At 38.0% G+C, this 16,972-nt stretch overlaps 1 protein-coding gene across 2 annotated transcripts in view; it reads right to left on the bottom strand.

Annotated features, from left to right (window-relative positions):
* Window positions 1–448: 448 nt before the first annotated feature.
* The window catches only part of LOC132401723 (serine/threonine-protein kinase N2-like), a 134,765-nt gene continuing 118,241 nt past the window's right edge, over window positions 449–16,972 (bottom strand). For both annotated transcript variants that reach the window (XM_059983843.1, XM_059983842.1), the window contains exons 16-22: window positions 15,149–15,325; window positions 13,689–13,751; window positions 10,398–10,474; window positions 9,693–9,835; window positions 9,497–9,604; window positions 7,221–7,301; window positions 449–3,111 (exon numbers count right to left, since the gene is read on the bottom strand). In XM_059983843.1, coding sequence (XP_059839826.1) covers window positions 2,908–3,111; window positions 7,221–7,301; window positions 9,497–9,604; window positions 9,693–9,835; window positions 10,398–10,474; window positions 13,689–13,751; window positions 15,149–15,325 — 853 coding nt within the window. In that variant the 3' untranslated portion in view covers window positions 449–2,907. The remainder of the gene's footprint in view (window positions 3,112–7,220; window positions 7,302–9,496; window positions 9,605–9,692; window positions 9,836–10,397; window positions 10,475–13,688; window positions 13,752–15,148; window positions 15,326–16,972) is intronic.

The following is a 16,972-nucleotide window of genomic DNA, read 5'->3' as shown; positions in this document are numbered from 1 at the left end:
ATAAAGCCGGTGATGGAGAAACATAACCAGATTGCAAGTAAAACGTGGAACCTGGAAAGCATGCAAGTGGGAGAAATAGAAAATATGCACATCAGGTCAAAAGAAATAGAAATTTGAGAGAAGCATAGATATATATGCAGGTGTAAATAAACTTTTTCTGTGCTGAAGTGCTTCCCTAAAAGTATTTCCCACAAAGTAACCTATGGAAAATTGAGGACACATGGAACACCTCTACCTGAATTCAAAGCAGTTGACCCGGTTGGAAGCCTGTATAGATGTTACAATGACTAAACAATTCAGAAGCCATTTTTAAGGTAAATTAATGTACTGTGGTGCTCGGATTAGGTTCTGTATCAAACATTCTTCTGGGAGTAGAGCAAAGAGATTGGAATGAGCAAAAGAGTATATATGTAATGTGAAGTTATGACAGAATACCCATTGCCAAAAGCAAATTTAGAAATAAATTTTACTATTCCCAGAGCAACATACACAAAATACTGGAGGAACTTTTGGCTTTTGGCACATTGGCCTTCATAAATCATACTGAGTTCAGGAGTTGGGATGTAATGTTGAAGTTGTATAAGACATTGGTGAGGCCTAATTTGAAGTATTCTGGTCACTTAACTACAGGAAAGAGGTCAGTAATATTGAAAGAGTGCAGAGAAAATTTGGATAGGTACATGGATGGGAGGGGTATGGAGGTCTATGGTCCCAAAGCAGGTCAATGGGATTAGACAGATTAATAGTTTGGCATGAACTAGATGAGCTGAAGGGTTTGTTTTTGTGCTGTAGTGTTCTATGACCCTGTGCATTCAGCAGGCCAGGCATCATCTACTGAGAAAAATAACGAGCTGATGTTTCCAGCCAAGACCTTTCATCAGGATTTTGTGTTTAAGTGCTGTTCTCATTTATCACATCAGAGTTAGGCAGAAAATACAGAATAATTTTTAAAAACTCAGCTCAAATAAAAAATTAATTACATTGCAGGTACACATAAAAGAGGACAAGGAAACAATTATGCCCTACTTAAAATGTTTAATTTTGTGCATTTATATGTAATGACTGCAAAACCCTTTTCACTGTTTCTTAACTAAAGATTTTGTTGGGCACATGGCAATGTTAATGCATAGTAGTGTACCATTCCAAAACACGTTTCATCATTTTATTACAAAGTGCTTAAACAGCCACTTTATAATGAATATATCATGTAAAATATTCTCAATAATTTGAAATCAGACTAAAACATTTGTTTAAAAAATGACAGAGATTAAATTTGTGCTTTTGAGCTCATCTCTGTACTTTCCCCTGCCTTCTACATCATTAATGATTTAATTTTCTCTTTTTTAAAAAAAGTTTCTTCTCTCTATACACTTTGGAAACAGACCTTCTCTAGCCGTTTACTTTTAAAAAAACTATTTAAAACTTTCATTAATTAATCTTGCTTATTTACATGTACTGTTCTTTCTAAAAATGTACATTTGCTGTTCCAAATATTGCAGTGTTTATTGCTATTGTCACCTTCTCGTAACAAAAAGGACAGGATAAAGTGAAGAATGGAAAAACAGTAGCTTATGTTTAAACTTTATCTGTAAATTGTGCAGTTTTTGATATAGATTCTGCTGTTTGCAGGAAAGTCTTTCCTTAAACTGAAAATAACCAAATTGCTATCAATGGCGTGTAGAGCTCTGTTGAGTCTTTGCATTATCTATGGTTTATAATGGTCCATCACTTAGAAGTCATACTGACCAGCTATTATTCAGAACATGGCTTCACATGTTCAATATGTACTAAATGTGAACACTATAAAAATCTGTGTGAACATAAAACTAGGATACAATATCAGACATACACGGACAGCATGTATACATTTCCATAAGAACTTAGAAGCTGAGAGTACTGTTGTCATGTACAGCAGATAACAAGAAATGATCCACTGGCTAAATGTTACACAAACTATAAAAAAAAATTGCATTCTTTGATCGTGGTAAATCATAAGTAATAATCTGGGTTATTGGAAAGGTAAGTGAAAGGAAGCATGATCTCATCGATGGCTAGTTCTTCACACCTAAGGAGTAAGACTTACAAACATTAAAAATAAAACAAACTTTCTCTTCATGAAACTAATAGGCCAGTGCCCACCAAATTACATACAGACCTAGGAGCATGGAGGTGGTGCTGCTGTTTGGCAAGTGGCTTTGGTAGGCTTTCAGTACCTGCAAAAAATTCCCTCTGGAAGCACTTAGTGCTCTCTCTCAAGGTTAAGGCATATTGCAATTCTACATAATAAATACAATTAAAATTTACAATATTAAGGTAAGGCATCAAATTAGCTTTTCTGTAATCTGGGACCAAGTACTGTGCCAGGTAATCAGTTTGTTTAAAATGCACACGGTTTGGTCAAACACAGTAATTTTTGTTTTATCAGCAGTCAAGACAGAAGCTGCCTTAGGCCAGGTGAGATCATTCTGTAGTGTCATCAGCTGATAGCACCTCATACTGCAGTGGGAACAGGGCACAGAAAGTAGTTTTCAACCTAGCCCAAGGAATGACTTTTTTTAACACCCTCTCCTATTTAAGGCAACTACCATTTATAAAGTGAACAGATCATAGTAAGAAGAGAGTTTCTGCAGTACAGTTATAAAGAACAGTGCAAGTCTACAATGGAATTTTCTGGCACTGGCCACACTGAGCACAAACAAGGTGATGTTCAGGAAAGGAGAACTTCCCTGGTGGTTGAAGAAGCAAGAGATCCAAAGTTGCCACTCGCTGTTCTTTTAGAGAGCTTCAGTTGCATGAAACTGGAGGACTACAGATAGCACACACTGCCGTCTCAAACAGGGCTTTTCTCTGAGCTACTGTCAGCTATGAATTCACAGTTTTTACTCCTTGAAAGTTTGCTTGCTGCAGTTAACACCAATCTGCTATGTAGTCAAAGTCCTTGAACATTCCCTGCTCCTCCTCAACCAGAATCCTTGGTTCCCGGGGTGGTGTAAGAACTGGCGCCTCTGAGGTAAATTCTTCATCGAAGTTGCTGACGTCTTCCCGGTCTTGGATTATGGGCTGGAATGGAGGTTTTACTTTCTTTGCTAACAAAGCATTCCAATCAACAGCCTGCAAGAAGAAATATTAATGGGAATGTTCAATAAAAATGTCCACTACAGCGTTTTTGGTAAAGATACAACATTGAAAAATGGTTACTCTCTTTTCAAGTGAATTATAAAATGTACGCAACTCTCTTGGGCAGATGGGGCTCGTACTGGCTTGTGTATCACATCGACAGCTGGGACACAACTTCCATGGTCGAGCCTGAGTCCCAATGCAACTCCCCAACCCTGAGCAACACACACACAAAACAATGGACGAACTCAGCAGGTCAGGCAGCACATGGAAATGAATAAACATTTGACGTTTTGGCTGAGATACTTCATCTGGACTGGAAAGGAAGGTGGAAGAATCCATAAGAAGGGACGTATAAGCTGTAAGGTGTTAGATGGAAAAGTTAAAGGGCCGGAGAAGAAGGAATCTGATGGGAGAGGAGAGTAGACCATGGATGAAAGAGGAGGAGGAGGGTACTGTTGGAGGTGATAGGCATGAGACAAAGTGTTAAGAGGGAGGCGAGAGTGGGGAACTGAAGATGAGGGAAGGGGAGGATGAGAAATTACAGCAAGTTGGAGAAATCGCTGTTCTTGCCATCAGGTTGGAAGCTACCCAGATGGAATACGAGGTGCTGTCACTTTAACCTGAGTATGGCCTCATTGTGGCAGTAGAGGTCATAGACACACATGTCAGAATGGGAATATGGATTGAAATTAAAACAGTTAGTCAAGGGGAAATCTGCTTGCTGTAGGTGCAGTAAAAGTGCTCAACAAAGCGGTCCCCCAATCTATGTCAAGTCTCACCAGTGTAGAGAAGTCCGCATTTAGAGCCACAAATCCAGTCGCCAACCCCAACAGATTCGTAGGTTACGTGTTGCCTCACCTGGAATGACTCCTTGGGACAGTGAACCGAGGTGAGTGAGGAGGTGAATGGGTACCTTCCGCTTGCATAGATAAGTGCCAGGAGGGAGATTAGTGGGGTGGGATGAATAGATTAAGGAATGATACAAGGGAATCTTCCTTAGAAAAATGAAGGGGGAGGAGGTAAAGATGTGTATGATATTAGGGTCCTGTTGAAGATGGCAGAAGTTGGGAGAATGATGCTCTGGATGCAGGAACTCATGAGCTCATCCTCAGAGAGGAACTCTATCCCTGCTAAGGTGGTGGGAAAATGGGGGTGATGGCAAATGTTTGGGAAATGGAAGAGATGTAGGTAAGGGCAGCATCAATGGTGGAAGAAGGGAAACCCCGTTCTTTGGAGAAGGAGGACATCTCTGATGTCCTGGCAAAGAAAGGCTCATCCTGGGAACAGATCTGGTGGAGATGAAGGAACTAAGAAAAGGGAAAGGCACTTTTACAGGAGGCAGTGACCAGAAGTATTGTTAAAATAACTGCGGGAGTTGGTAGGTTTCTAGAGGGCACAGGTAGACAGTTTTTCTCCAGAAATGAAGACAGAGAGATTGGGCAGAGGACAGAGGTGTCAGAAAAGGACCAAGTGAATTTAAGGGCAGGGTGAAATTAGAGGCAAAGTTGATGAAATTGATGGGGCCATCTATTGTATCTGGTGCTCCCGATGCAGCTTCCTCTACATTGGTGAGACCTGACATAGACTGGATGACTGCTTTGTTGAGTGCCTTCACTCCATTTGCAAAAACGAGGATTTCCCAAAGGCCAACCATTTTAATTCCAATGTCCATTCCAAAATGGTGGTCCATGGCCTCCTCTACTGCCATGATGAGGCCACTCTCAGGCTAGAGGAGCAACACCTCAAATTCTATCTGGGTAGACTGCAAACTGATGGCATGACCATTGATTTCTCCAATTTCCAGTTATTTCTTCCTCGACCCCTTCCCTCTTCTTCAATTCCCCACTCTGGACCTTTCTTGCATATTGTTCTTACCACCATATCACCTCCACCTGGTGTCCCTCCTCCTTCCTCCCATGGTCCACAACCCTCTTCTATCAGATTCCTTCTTTTCCAGCCCTTTACCTTTTCCACCTTTTGCCGCCAGCTTCTTACTTCATCCACCCCCTCTCACCCAGCAAGCCTGTATTCCTCCCTCCCTCCACCCTGTTCTTATTCTGGCTCCTTTCCCCTTTCCATTCCACTCCTGAAGAAGGGTCTTGGCCTGAAATGCAAGTTTATTCATTTCCGTAGATGCTGCCTAACCTGATGAATTCCTCCAGCATTTTAGGTGTGCTGCTCTGGATTTTCAGAACCTCTTGTGCTTATAACTCCCATACTCTTTTGTCTTGTTCAATGCCCGTAAACCGATTGTAACTTTCAAAGGCTCAGTTCAGTATTAGTGCTTCACAACTTGATCCTAATAGGTACTGCCATAAAACTGCTGCAGAAACCTTCAGGTGGCAAAACATCTGCATCTCTATGCAGTAGTCAACACCTACAAGATAATCATGCCATCACAGAATTGCTAGCAGTTTTCAGCAAGTTTTAGATCACTGAGGCAGATTTCTACATCGAAAGGCTGTTAAAAGGTTAAAGTGATTGGATAGAAGATCTAACCAGCTGCATCAAACTGTCATTGAACCCATGTCCATTCCTATACCTTGTACATTTAAGACTACAATCTCCCATTACTTTAAATGTTTAGGTCCTTCGTATGTTATCCAATATTCATAGGTAGAGCAACCTTCCTGGGTTCTAACTTACATTTCCTAGCCACAGCAGAAATGCAGCCTAGAAGTAAATACTGGAAGTACTTGTACACTCAGTGGCCACTTTATTAGGTACACCTGCTTGTTAATGCAACTATCTAATCAGCCAATTGTGTGACAGCAATTCAATGTCTAAAAGGATGCAGACATGGTCCAGATATTCAGTTGATATTTAGACCAAATACCAGAATGGGGAAGAAATGGGATCCAAGTGACTTTGACTGTGGAATGATTGTTGGTGCGAGACAGGGGGTGGTTTGAGTATCTCAGAAACTACTGATCTCCTGTGATTTTAATGCAGAACAGTCTCTAGAGATTACATGGTGCAAAAAAAACACACGCATAAATAAACATCCAGTGAACAGGAGTTTTGTGGGCAAAAGCTTCATGTTAATGAATGGTTAAAGGAGACTGGTTTGAGCTAACTGAAGGGTGACAGTAATTCAAATAAACCCACATTACAACAGTGGTGTGCAGAAGAACATCTCTGAATGCATAACACATTGAACCTTGAAGTGAATTGGCCAGAACAGTAGAAGATCACACTGGGTTACACTCCTGTACCTAATAAAATGGCCACCGGGTGGAAACAAAATACCTTAATCTGCTCTAATGGTACTTGGTGAACATGTATAGGAATATTTGCAGAACTGAGAAATTACAAAACCTTCCAGAGCATTTTTCATAGTAGCAAAACTGGCATTAAACTTTGTATAATGTCAAGCAAATATCCTATACACGAAAACTATGGGAAGGAAGGATGGCATCTAATTCAGGATTCACAATACAACAGGAGTATCACCTCAAGTTTGCAGTGACAATAAAAGTCTAACTTCAATGTAGCTTTTTCATACTGAATAAAAGCCTGGGAACATAATCGGTCCTTTTGTCATTTCACCTAAATAGACTTTGGAAATGTTATTCAGCTGTTTACCAAGACCGTTAAAGCAGACAGTGGTGTGTTAATGTAACTTGTATTCTGATACAATTGAATGATTTGTTCCCACAGCCTTTGTTTTATACTCCCGAGAGTTTGGCCAGTTACAATCTAACCTTGAGTTTTGTCCCCTGATTCATCATAATAAACAATCACATAGTCAGTACTTTTAGAATCACTTAGAGCCACATGAAATCACTGTGCCTAGCCAATACCTCTGTTCCACTTTTAAATTTTATTTAGAGATACAGCACTGTAACGGGCTCTTCTGGCACAGCAGGCCCGCACTGCTCAATTATACCCATGTAACCAACTAACCCACAAGTTTTTAGAACGTGGGAGGAAACCCACTAAATGGAAACCCCTGGAGAATGAAAAACGCTTGCCAGCAGTGTGAATTGAACCCTGATCGGTGGCACTCTAACAGTATCATGCTAATAGCTATACTACTTGTATATGCCACTTTCTCTCAAAGATTACAGAATTTGAAAAGCACCAAGAAAAGCCCTTACTCTGAAGAATGTTTGCTTCTTTACATCTTCTGCGTCTCTTTCGCTTGCTCCCAGGCGTCTCTCTGGATTCCTTCTAAGAAGCTAAAAATGACAATAATGCTAATTAGTGTTTAAATAACCTCTTTGCAGAGACAGATCAATGGTGCAAATAAATTACTGTTCAACCTGATCTTAAACAAATGATAATGAACTGGTTTTTGAAAGTGGACCTTTATCTGAATGGAAGTGCTGTTCTTGAAATGAGATCTATACTATAAACACAATACTAATTTCAATAAGCTTAAGGTACCACAGCCACAATAAATTTGCATTATTACCTGGTGACACTCAAATCCACTGTGATGAAGTGCTTTGAGAGGTTGATCATGACTGGAATTAACTTTTTCCTGAGCAAGGAACTGGACCTACAATTTGCTTACCACCACAACAGATCTATAGTGGATGCAATCTCACTGAGCTTTGGACCACCCAGACAACAGAAATACCTACATCAGGCTACTGATTATCATTATAGCTGAGCATTCAACACCATCATCCCCTCAGTTCTAATCAATAAGCTTCAAAACCTGGACCTCTGTACCTCGCTATGGAAATGGAGGCAGCATCCATCATTAGGAACTCTCACCATCCAGGACAGGTCCTGTTCTCATTCCTACCATCAGGGAGAAGGTATAGGAACAACATGCTCAACGCTTTCAGAACAGCTTCTTCCCCTTAGCCATCAGATTTCTGAACAGATAATGAACCCAAGAACAATACCTCAATATTCCCCTTTTGTATTAACTATGTCCTCATACTGTAACTTACCATAATTTATGTCTGTATAGCTACCAAAAAACAATTTCCAACCAAACTAATGTCAATGACAATAAATCAGATTCTGATTCAGTTATATGAAGTGTGCATTATATCTTCTATATGTGAAATGGCTTACAACAGTAAAACATCACACACAGCACGTGAATGACCACAATTTACTTACTTCAATAGATCTTTCATGATCATAATGCTAAACATCTGTCACATCTCATTTCAAAATCAATATTTTATCCCCAGTTCTCTAGCTCATTCAAGTTAAAGAACTTATTTTTATAATCGTATGTAATGAGATGATATATCAACGAATTTTCCAGCAATGTCCACCACTCACATAGAAAGGATCTTTTGAATCTATGGTTTCAATAGGAGCTTGGGTGTCATAACATTTACTGAGAAACTAATTTCTTATCTATTGAATTTGGTATGTTAGTAAATGGCAAATCTCAATGTTAACACACGTCACTAGTATTTAACAGTAGGTTACATTACAACTTTAAGTTACTGGAAATGGAGCTCCTGTTCATGTTATACTTCACAGACAAGCTTCCCTGACACTATACATGCTTTAACAAATTAAAATCCTGGAACTTGAGTATGGTTAAATAGTTCTTGATACACAAAAGGAGATTAAATAAGAGAAGGACTCTTCTGGCTGGACCTCTTCTGAAAATGTGTGATCGATGAACTCCATTAATTTTTGAATACTTGTTTCAAGTTCTAGGTCAAGTTTTTTGTCATCTGACTGTACATATATACAACCAAACGAAACAATGTTCCTCCAGACAATGGTGTACCCACAATACATATATTACACACAGCATGTGTAACACACAGACCACAAGTAGGTTAATAAAATATAATTCAAAGTGCATGTAGTGCACAGCACAAATAAACAGTAAACAGCTCGCTGTGCTAGTAACAAGATGTCAGTGGTGGTAGGGTATCCATTAGTCTCACAGCCCGAGGGAATATTGTGTTTAAATACAGGAAGTACTACACATAGTAGATATTTACGAGCAGCTTTGCTGTTCTAAACAAATTATTTATTTCTTGGCTAATCATATGATGAGGTAATACAGAGGAAAGGAAAATCAAAGACAACGATAAAATTTGTAAGAATCCACATAGTAAATGAATTGAGAGAAATACAAGCAGGAAGGAATACTGGAACAGAACAATGTATATATGATAAATGAAAAATTGAACTTTTATACCTGTTATCTTCAAGCACAGCTATTTTAATTTTAAAATGTATCTGCATAACTTTAGAGCCCATCATTTAGTTTGATGACTGCAAATTCAATGTTTGAAAATCTAGGAAACAAATATTGTAGACATATAGTTCTGAAAAGCTATGCCAAAAGAAATAAAAGGATTATTGATCCATTGGGATGGTATACCTTTCTATATTTCCCAAAATAATTATGTATTTTCTTAAAGGAATTACTGAGACATACCCTTCTCATGATGGAGATGGAATCTGTGGATAGGAATCTTGGATATCGCACTTCATCATTCACAATGCTGTCAAAAACTTCTTCTTCGTCATCACCAGGAAAAGGTGACTAACAAGAGCAGAAAATAGAGTGTAATCATTTATTGTTGAATATATAGTGGATTTAAACAACAGTCTTCCAAAATGCTCTTTCTTACCTCACCAACCAACATCTCATAGATAAGAACACCCAGTCCCCACCAGTCTACCGCTCTTGTGTATGATGTCTCTGTCAGCACTTCTGGAGCGAGAAATTCAGGAGTGCCACAAAATGTACTCGTTCGATCTCCAAAACCCATACCTGAAGTTAATGATGACAAATGAGCCAATCATTTGTAGTTAAACATATTTTGGAGCGTGCAGTTATATAATTAAAATTATCTTAAATAACAGTACACGTTAAATTGAGTCATTCAAGAAATATACTTCTGAATTCACAGTTGTACAGGTCCTGAATAGTATATTGCAGACCATATAGAAACATGTTCTGAATACAAAACTAATACCCGAGGGGGAACTGCCAGCAAAAGTAGTGGATACATGTTGATTGCAATATTTAAGAGAAGTTTGGATAAGTACATGGATGGGAGGGGTCCAGGTATAGGTCGATGAAATGTGGCAGACTAACAGTTCAGCACAGACTAAAGGGCATGTTTCTGTGCTGTAGATGATTTTAATTATAAAAACGTTACAGCATGAGTTTTAATTTGGGATCATAATACATATATAAATTATGATTTGCATAATGAGAACAGGCCAATTGAACAAACTAATAACATAACGCATTTTGCCACGGATCAATTATTGTGCTAACATGTGGAGAAATTTCAGGAACAGTGAATTTCAAGAATTTAAGTACCTACCCTCCTTACAAAGACCAAAGTCTGCAATCTTGACATAGCCGTCACTGTCCAACAACAGATTATCTAGCTTTAAGTCTCTGGAAGATGACAAGATATGCATTAAATCATTGTCATTACACATCTGCTGAAGATGTGGAAACAAATCCATTGCCATTCAATAGTACTGGGGTTAAGAGGACTGGAGTAAGAGCAAGGAACAAGTTGTTATCTTCTCCTGTTGTAAAGTTTAGATAGCCACATGTATATTGATGGAGATAACTTTAAGCACAAGTTCATCTTTCCATTTGAACTTTGCCAAATAACGTCAAGTTGAAATAGATTAGAGTACTGTTTATTTGCCACTGAAAGACACACTTGATCCACTGCACGCATCCTTGCTCTTAAAAAAGGCCATTTGCCCGAAGTGCCCATGCTGCAAATTTGATAGTTATTCAATTAATATCACTCCCATGCTCTTTTTCCTCAGTCTTGCAGCTTTGCCCTTCAAGTGTTCATCTAATTACTACTTACCAGTGAATCTACTTACAATAGTGTGCAAAGGAGCACAAATCCCCATTTCTGCCAATCACTTTAAATTTACATCCTCAATTTTCCTACTTTTCCACAACTGAAAACAGATTCCATCAAATCCATTCAGGAGTTCCAACAACTTTATCAAGTCTCCTATTAAACTTCTCTGATTAAAGAGACACTCCCACTTCCTCTAGTCTCCACAGAATGGCAGCTACTCAATTAAATCATTTCTGGAATCACTTCAAAGCTTTACCATCCTTCCTATAGTTCAGAACCAGATACAACATCACATAGAAACCAATTAGTCATAATAACAATTCAATATTACTTTCTTACATTTGTATATTTTAATCCAAGCAGGGTTCCAATATATTTTTTTAAGACAGACTTTTCAATTTGTTCTCCCACTTCAAGAATTTGTTCACATGCTCACCCAGGCCTTTCTGCATATCCATCCTTATTTAAATTGCACCATTTAATTCACATGGTCTTTCCTCATTCTTCCCATTGCTCAGTACAAATTTCATTGGCCACACATTTTTCTACAAAGTTTGAAATTATGCTTAAGACAAAAAAAGGAGCAAAGGGTCACAATTTAGGGGATCATCGCTTCACTATAACTTTGGTTGTAAAAACAATCATTTTCTTCTCCTTTCTGCCAATTAACCAATTTGAAAACTCTGTTACTACCACTCCTGTATCCCACGAGCTTTCATTTTGTTAATGACTATATTGCCAAGTGCTTTTGAACTTAATCGACATAAAAAGTTCATCTGCACAGCAGTAATCTTCACCAACCTCATCTCTTATAAATGAGTAAAACACTACCTTTAATAAACCACAGCATCTCTTTCTTTATTTGCCTACAATTTTGCAACTAGGAAATAATTTTGTCCCAAATATTGCCTTTGAAGGCTTGCTTATCACTGAGGGTAAAAAAAAGTTGCTAGCCCCCACTCTTTCTCTTTAACCTGGTATTTCAATAGTCTGCAACGTCTGCAAGGAGATCAGCAATCAAGAGATTACTCTCAGACTCCAACCAATACTAATCCTTTTTTCTTAATCTGGAGACAATTTACTGTTAACAGATTACATTTGATGACAAATGCTCAGAGAAAGTCTGTAAAGGTCAACTGATCAACATATATTCAGTTTCTGAGTTAAAATTAGAATATCAGGAGGAACTACCAAGCAGTAATCTCATCAAAGGATTCAAATTATATTATCTGAAAAGCCCAAGATAACATTACCAATTCAATTACTTCCAAATACCTGTTACAGGCTTTCACTTGTTCTAGGAATGTAAAGCTGCTGCAAAGCAATCACATATTTTTGCATCAAATAATCTTAGTAGTGCATCACCCTTCCCCCAAACCAGATTCTGCCAATGCACTGTTTACTTTCCATGTACGCTAAGCTATGTTTAGTGATCTATATTTGAGTAGTGTTTAGGAAATTGGCCCAGTAGTTAAAACTGCAATTTGCAGAGGTTTATCAAGAAAGCAAATTTATTTTGTCAGCAATCAAATGTGAATATTCAACTGTTCTGATAGTTGGAGTAAAGTGTATCATTAATTTTGCACTTGTTAATAAGTTAATAACAAACCAAGTTATGTAATTTGGGAATGCTAATGAGGCTATGACATAACACCAAGAACTGTAGGGTCTTCGGAAGGGACAGAGGGGCCTTTAATACAAGTCTTTGGATTCTTGAAGGTGACAACAAAATAAGATAACGTAGTTAGGAAAGCATATGAGAGCCTGGTCTTCATTAGTCAGGGGACTGAATACAAAGTTTAAAAAAGTTTGAAGTAAATTTATTATTAAAGTACATACTGTTTATGTCACCATATAATACCTTTGCTCATTGCGGCCAAAAAGTTCTATCTTAACTTCATTAGTCTATGGGACTTGTTTCCCAAATGCATCAGGCTTGTTTAGATGTTCCTTTGTAAACTTCTGATACTGAATTTTGTGATGAGGATGCAGGAAAGGTTTTCTTCTGGTGACTCTTCCATGAAGGTCATATTTGTGCAGGTGTCGCTGCACAGTACAACAGTGCATCACCACTCCAGAGTCTGCTAAATCTTCCTGAAGGTCTTTTGAAGTCAAACGGGGTTTTGATTTGCATTTCTAGCAATCCTACGAGCAGTTCTCTTGGAAAATTTCCTTGGTCTTCCAGTTCTCAACTTGACCTCCATCGTTCCTGTTAACTGCCGTTTCTTAACTACACTATGAACTGACGAAACTGCTACCTGAAAACACTTTGCTATATTCTTATAGCCTTCTCCTGCTTTGTGGGCATCATTTATCTTAATTTTCAGAGTGCTTGGCAGCTGCTCAGAGGAGCCCATGGCTGTTGATTGTTGGGACAAGATTTGAGGAGTCAGGGTATTTATAAAGCTTTGAAATTTGCATCACCTGGCCTTTCCTAATGATGACTGTGAACAAGCCTTAGCCCTAACAAGCTATGTAACATCTGAGACCTTAATAAAAGTTTTCCGAGAGTTCAAATCTCTTCGGGTGCCCAAACTTTTGCATGGTGCTCCTTTCCTTTTTTCACTCTAAAATTGTACAAAACAAAAATAATAGACTAATCTTGCTTAAAATATTGAAAAGAATGTTTCATCTTTAAATTTATGACTTTTGGAGATCAGTTCATCTTCTACTCACTTAACTATTCACAGTAACAGAAATTTTGACCAGGCGTGCCCAAATTTTTGCATGCCACTGGACATCTTTGTTTTTCAATAAATAAATAATGGTCCTGTTACTTACCTGTAAACTATCTTGTGTTCATGTAAATACTGCAAACCAAGGACCACACATGCAGCGTAGAACCTATCACAGAAAAGTTGAAAAATACTGTAAGCAAAAGCACACCTTAAATTCAACTGCACTCTCATAAAATATGCTAATTAGAAATTATTAATGCATACTACACTTGTTCTCCTTTCAGTTTAAGGTGAAATCTGTGTGTACTTATCTCAAGTTCGACCCAGAATTGAGTATTTGTGCACCAATAAACAAGCACAGGTTTCACATGCTGGGCCTATATTTGAGCTTGATCATGTCAGTTAATAGGAAAACGTTTTTTCAAAGTCTTGTATAAAATTGTGTCTCAGGCGACATTTTATTCATACTGTGCTGGCTTATGGTTTTTAGTAACTTTACTATTCGACATTGTCAATACATTTTCATGCTGTAAATAGCATCAATACAACCTTTATTTAAATTAAATCTACTGAGTCTACCTTTAGAAAAATTAAATCCCATTTTGGCTTAAGCCAGTGATTTAACAGAAATTTATTCTGCTTGTCTTATGAGTTTTTAAAATATATGAAAGGGAAAGAAAGATTAATTTCAAGAAAGGCAATCTAAGCTTAACAACCTATTTTTTTCGAGAAAGGCTGGCTAAAAATTCATTCTCTACTCAAAAGGCAATTACTTTTGGATTATTATATCTACACCTTACTGATCACGCTAACATACGGTGAGCTGTGGATATAATAATTTTATGCAGGGGTTCCCTAAGACCTGACAATCATTTCAAGGGTTCCTCCAGGGTAAAAAGTTTGAGAAAGGCTGATCTAATATTTACTGAGCAACCTAGTGACCAGTCTATTGTCACTGATTAATGGAATGTTAGTTAGAAAAATCTCCCATCACCTCTTAACGAGCTTAGTAAGGATGGGCTTGCCTTCTAAATGCCACTACAAGTCATTCTGTGGTTATTTTTCCTTTCACCATTCTGAACAAATCAGCACTAAGGTAAACACCAATTGACATTAGTAAATGATCACAAAGTATTTCCCAGAGTAGAAATGTCATGTGATAGAAGGTCATAGCTGTAAGGTGAGAGGAGAAAAGTTGAAAGGACTAAGTTTTCTTTTACACTAAGAACGGTAAGAACCTGGAACGTACTGCCAGGGGTGGTGGTAAAAGCTGACAGGATAGGGATATTTAGAGGCATTTAGATAGGCACATGACAATGTAGGGAATGAAGGGATATAGATGTGCAGAGAGATATGCTCAGTTTAATTTGCCATCATGGTCAGTCCAGATATGATAGGTTGTAGGGCCTGTTTCTTTGCTATTCTATTTTTATACAATAAAACTGGGAATTAATCTTGCAAGACACATTTACATTAAATATTTAAAGGTGGAATAGATACTCAAATGTCCTGCAAAGCCAGTCATACATAAACCGTGCACCAGAAGTCAGTATTAATACTTACACGGCCCTGGGTTCGGAGAACACATCAGCATGAATGTGCATCATCAAATCTCCACCTGGTGCATACTCCATTACAAAACATACATGATCTTTGGTCTGAAAACACGCAAAGAGATTGACCAAAAACGGATGCCGGACGCTATTCACAGTCTCAAATATTCTTTTCTCACACATAAGGCTACAAGTGAAAAAAGAAAAAAAAAACCTTAAGTTTTGCATTGAGGGAATGAACAGAATTCAGACAAAAAATATTCATTTGCTATTGCAAAAACTTTAAAATGCTATTAGTTTCAAATGTACATTTATTGTATAACTAAAAGTGTTTTTCATCTGTACTTTAAATAATGTTGCCATAATGGAACTAGTGCTCAAAATCAAGCCTAAAATCTATGAGTGGATCTATAAATTATAGGCAAATGTTTGTTTCACTTTAAGTAGAATTATGCAAAAACAATACTGATATAAAAAATGTAACCACAGAAAACAGTGTAAAAACAAATGTCCATGTTCAGCACAGAAGAGAGCACTGGATGATAATCAAAGAAAAAAAAACTTGTTCTAAAAAGAAATACAAGTTCAAATTTAATTATCGTTCAACCATACATGAATACAACCAAAGGAAACAATGTCATGAGCAGGCTACAGGGCCAAGATGCAAACACAGTACCAACAGTTATACACAGCAGAAGGCACCAATTGCGCATAAAAAAAAGCAAACATGTAAGATAGCAGTAAATATAGTCACACACAAAAAAAATTGTCCAAGTTCCTGAGTCCATGATTGTTGCAGCAGTCTGCAGTCGAACACAATATGGCTTGTCTGCTGCTGAGTGAACACTAGGGTCAGTTTGGATGCAGAGTCATATCACCTCCAGTGGCGTGCACCAACTCCAATGTCTCTTTTCTGGGTGGCTATAAACAGGTGACACCACGGCTTGAGGTTTATCCTCACCTCGACTGAGGTCATGCAGCTTTCCTGCAGTCCGCCCGCCAATAAACAAGTGAATCGTACTTGCATCATTCCACATTAACAATGCAAAAACAAAGTCTTGTAATCACAAGAAAAGTGACTAAGTCTATCACTTGTTGTTGGACTGCACACCGCTTTTCACTGCCAACTCCTCTGACCCCTCCCTGACGCAGGCACACCACACGATCCACACCAAGTCCAGATCCTTCAGTTTCTCCACCAATGAGTAAATCGTTGAATACTTTAAATACTTTAAATAATTTTAAATACTTTAAATTCTTAATGTCCAGCAGGGTCTTGTTATCGTTAAAAATGGTAAAAAAAAAGACATTAACACCTTTAGTTGACTCTGTAGAAGCTGCTATGTCTGAACACACTGCCATCTTACTGGAATACATTTACTCCAGGTTCACCATGGCAACATGAAGGACTTTCCTTGAGATGTTAGAAATAAAGGCATTCACTAATAATAGAGAATAGTGAATCAAAATCAGATATATCACTGGTTTAAATTACATGAAATTTGGTGCTTTGCAGAAGTACAGTGCAAAGACAAAAGAATTACAATAAACTACATAAATAAATATTGCATAACAAAAAGAATAACCAAGTAGGGTCCACAGGTTTGTAGATCATTCAGAATGGTGGGGGAGGAAGAACCAATTTCTAAATCGATGAGTGCAGATCTTTAGCCAGGGAGTGGTAAATATCATTACCACAGATGGCTGTGGATGCCAGGTATATTTAAAGTGGAAGCTGATAGGTTCTTGATTAGTAAGGGCATCAAAGATTAGAGGAAGAAGGCAGGAGAATGGGATTGACAGGGATAATCAGTCATGGTGGAATGGTGATAAA

This window comes from Hypanus sabinus, chromosome 11, assembly GCF_030144855.1.
Source record: "Hypanus sabinus isolate sHypSab1 chromosome 11, sHypSab1.hap1, whole genome shotgun sequence".
Classification (NCBI taxonomy): Eukaryota; Metazoa; Chordata; class Chondrichthyes; order Myliobatiformes; family Dasyatidae; genus Hypanus; species Hypanus sabinus.
This window is presented reverse-complemented; position numbering and strand designations above follow the sequence as displayed.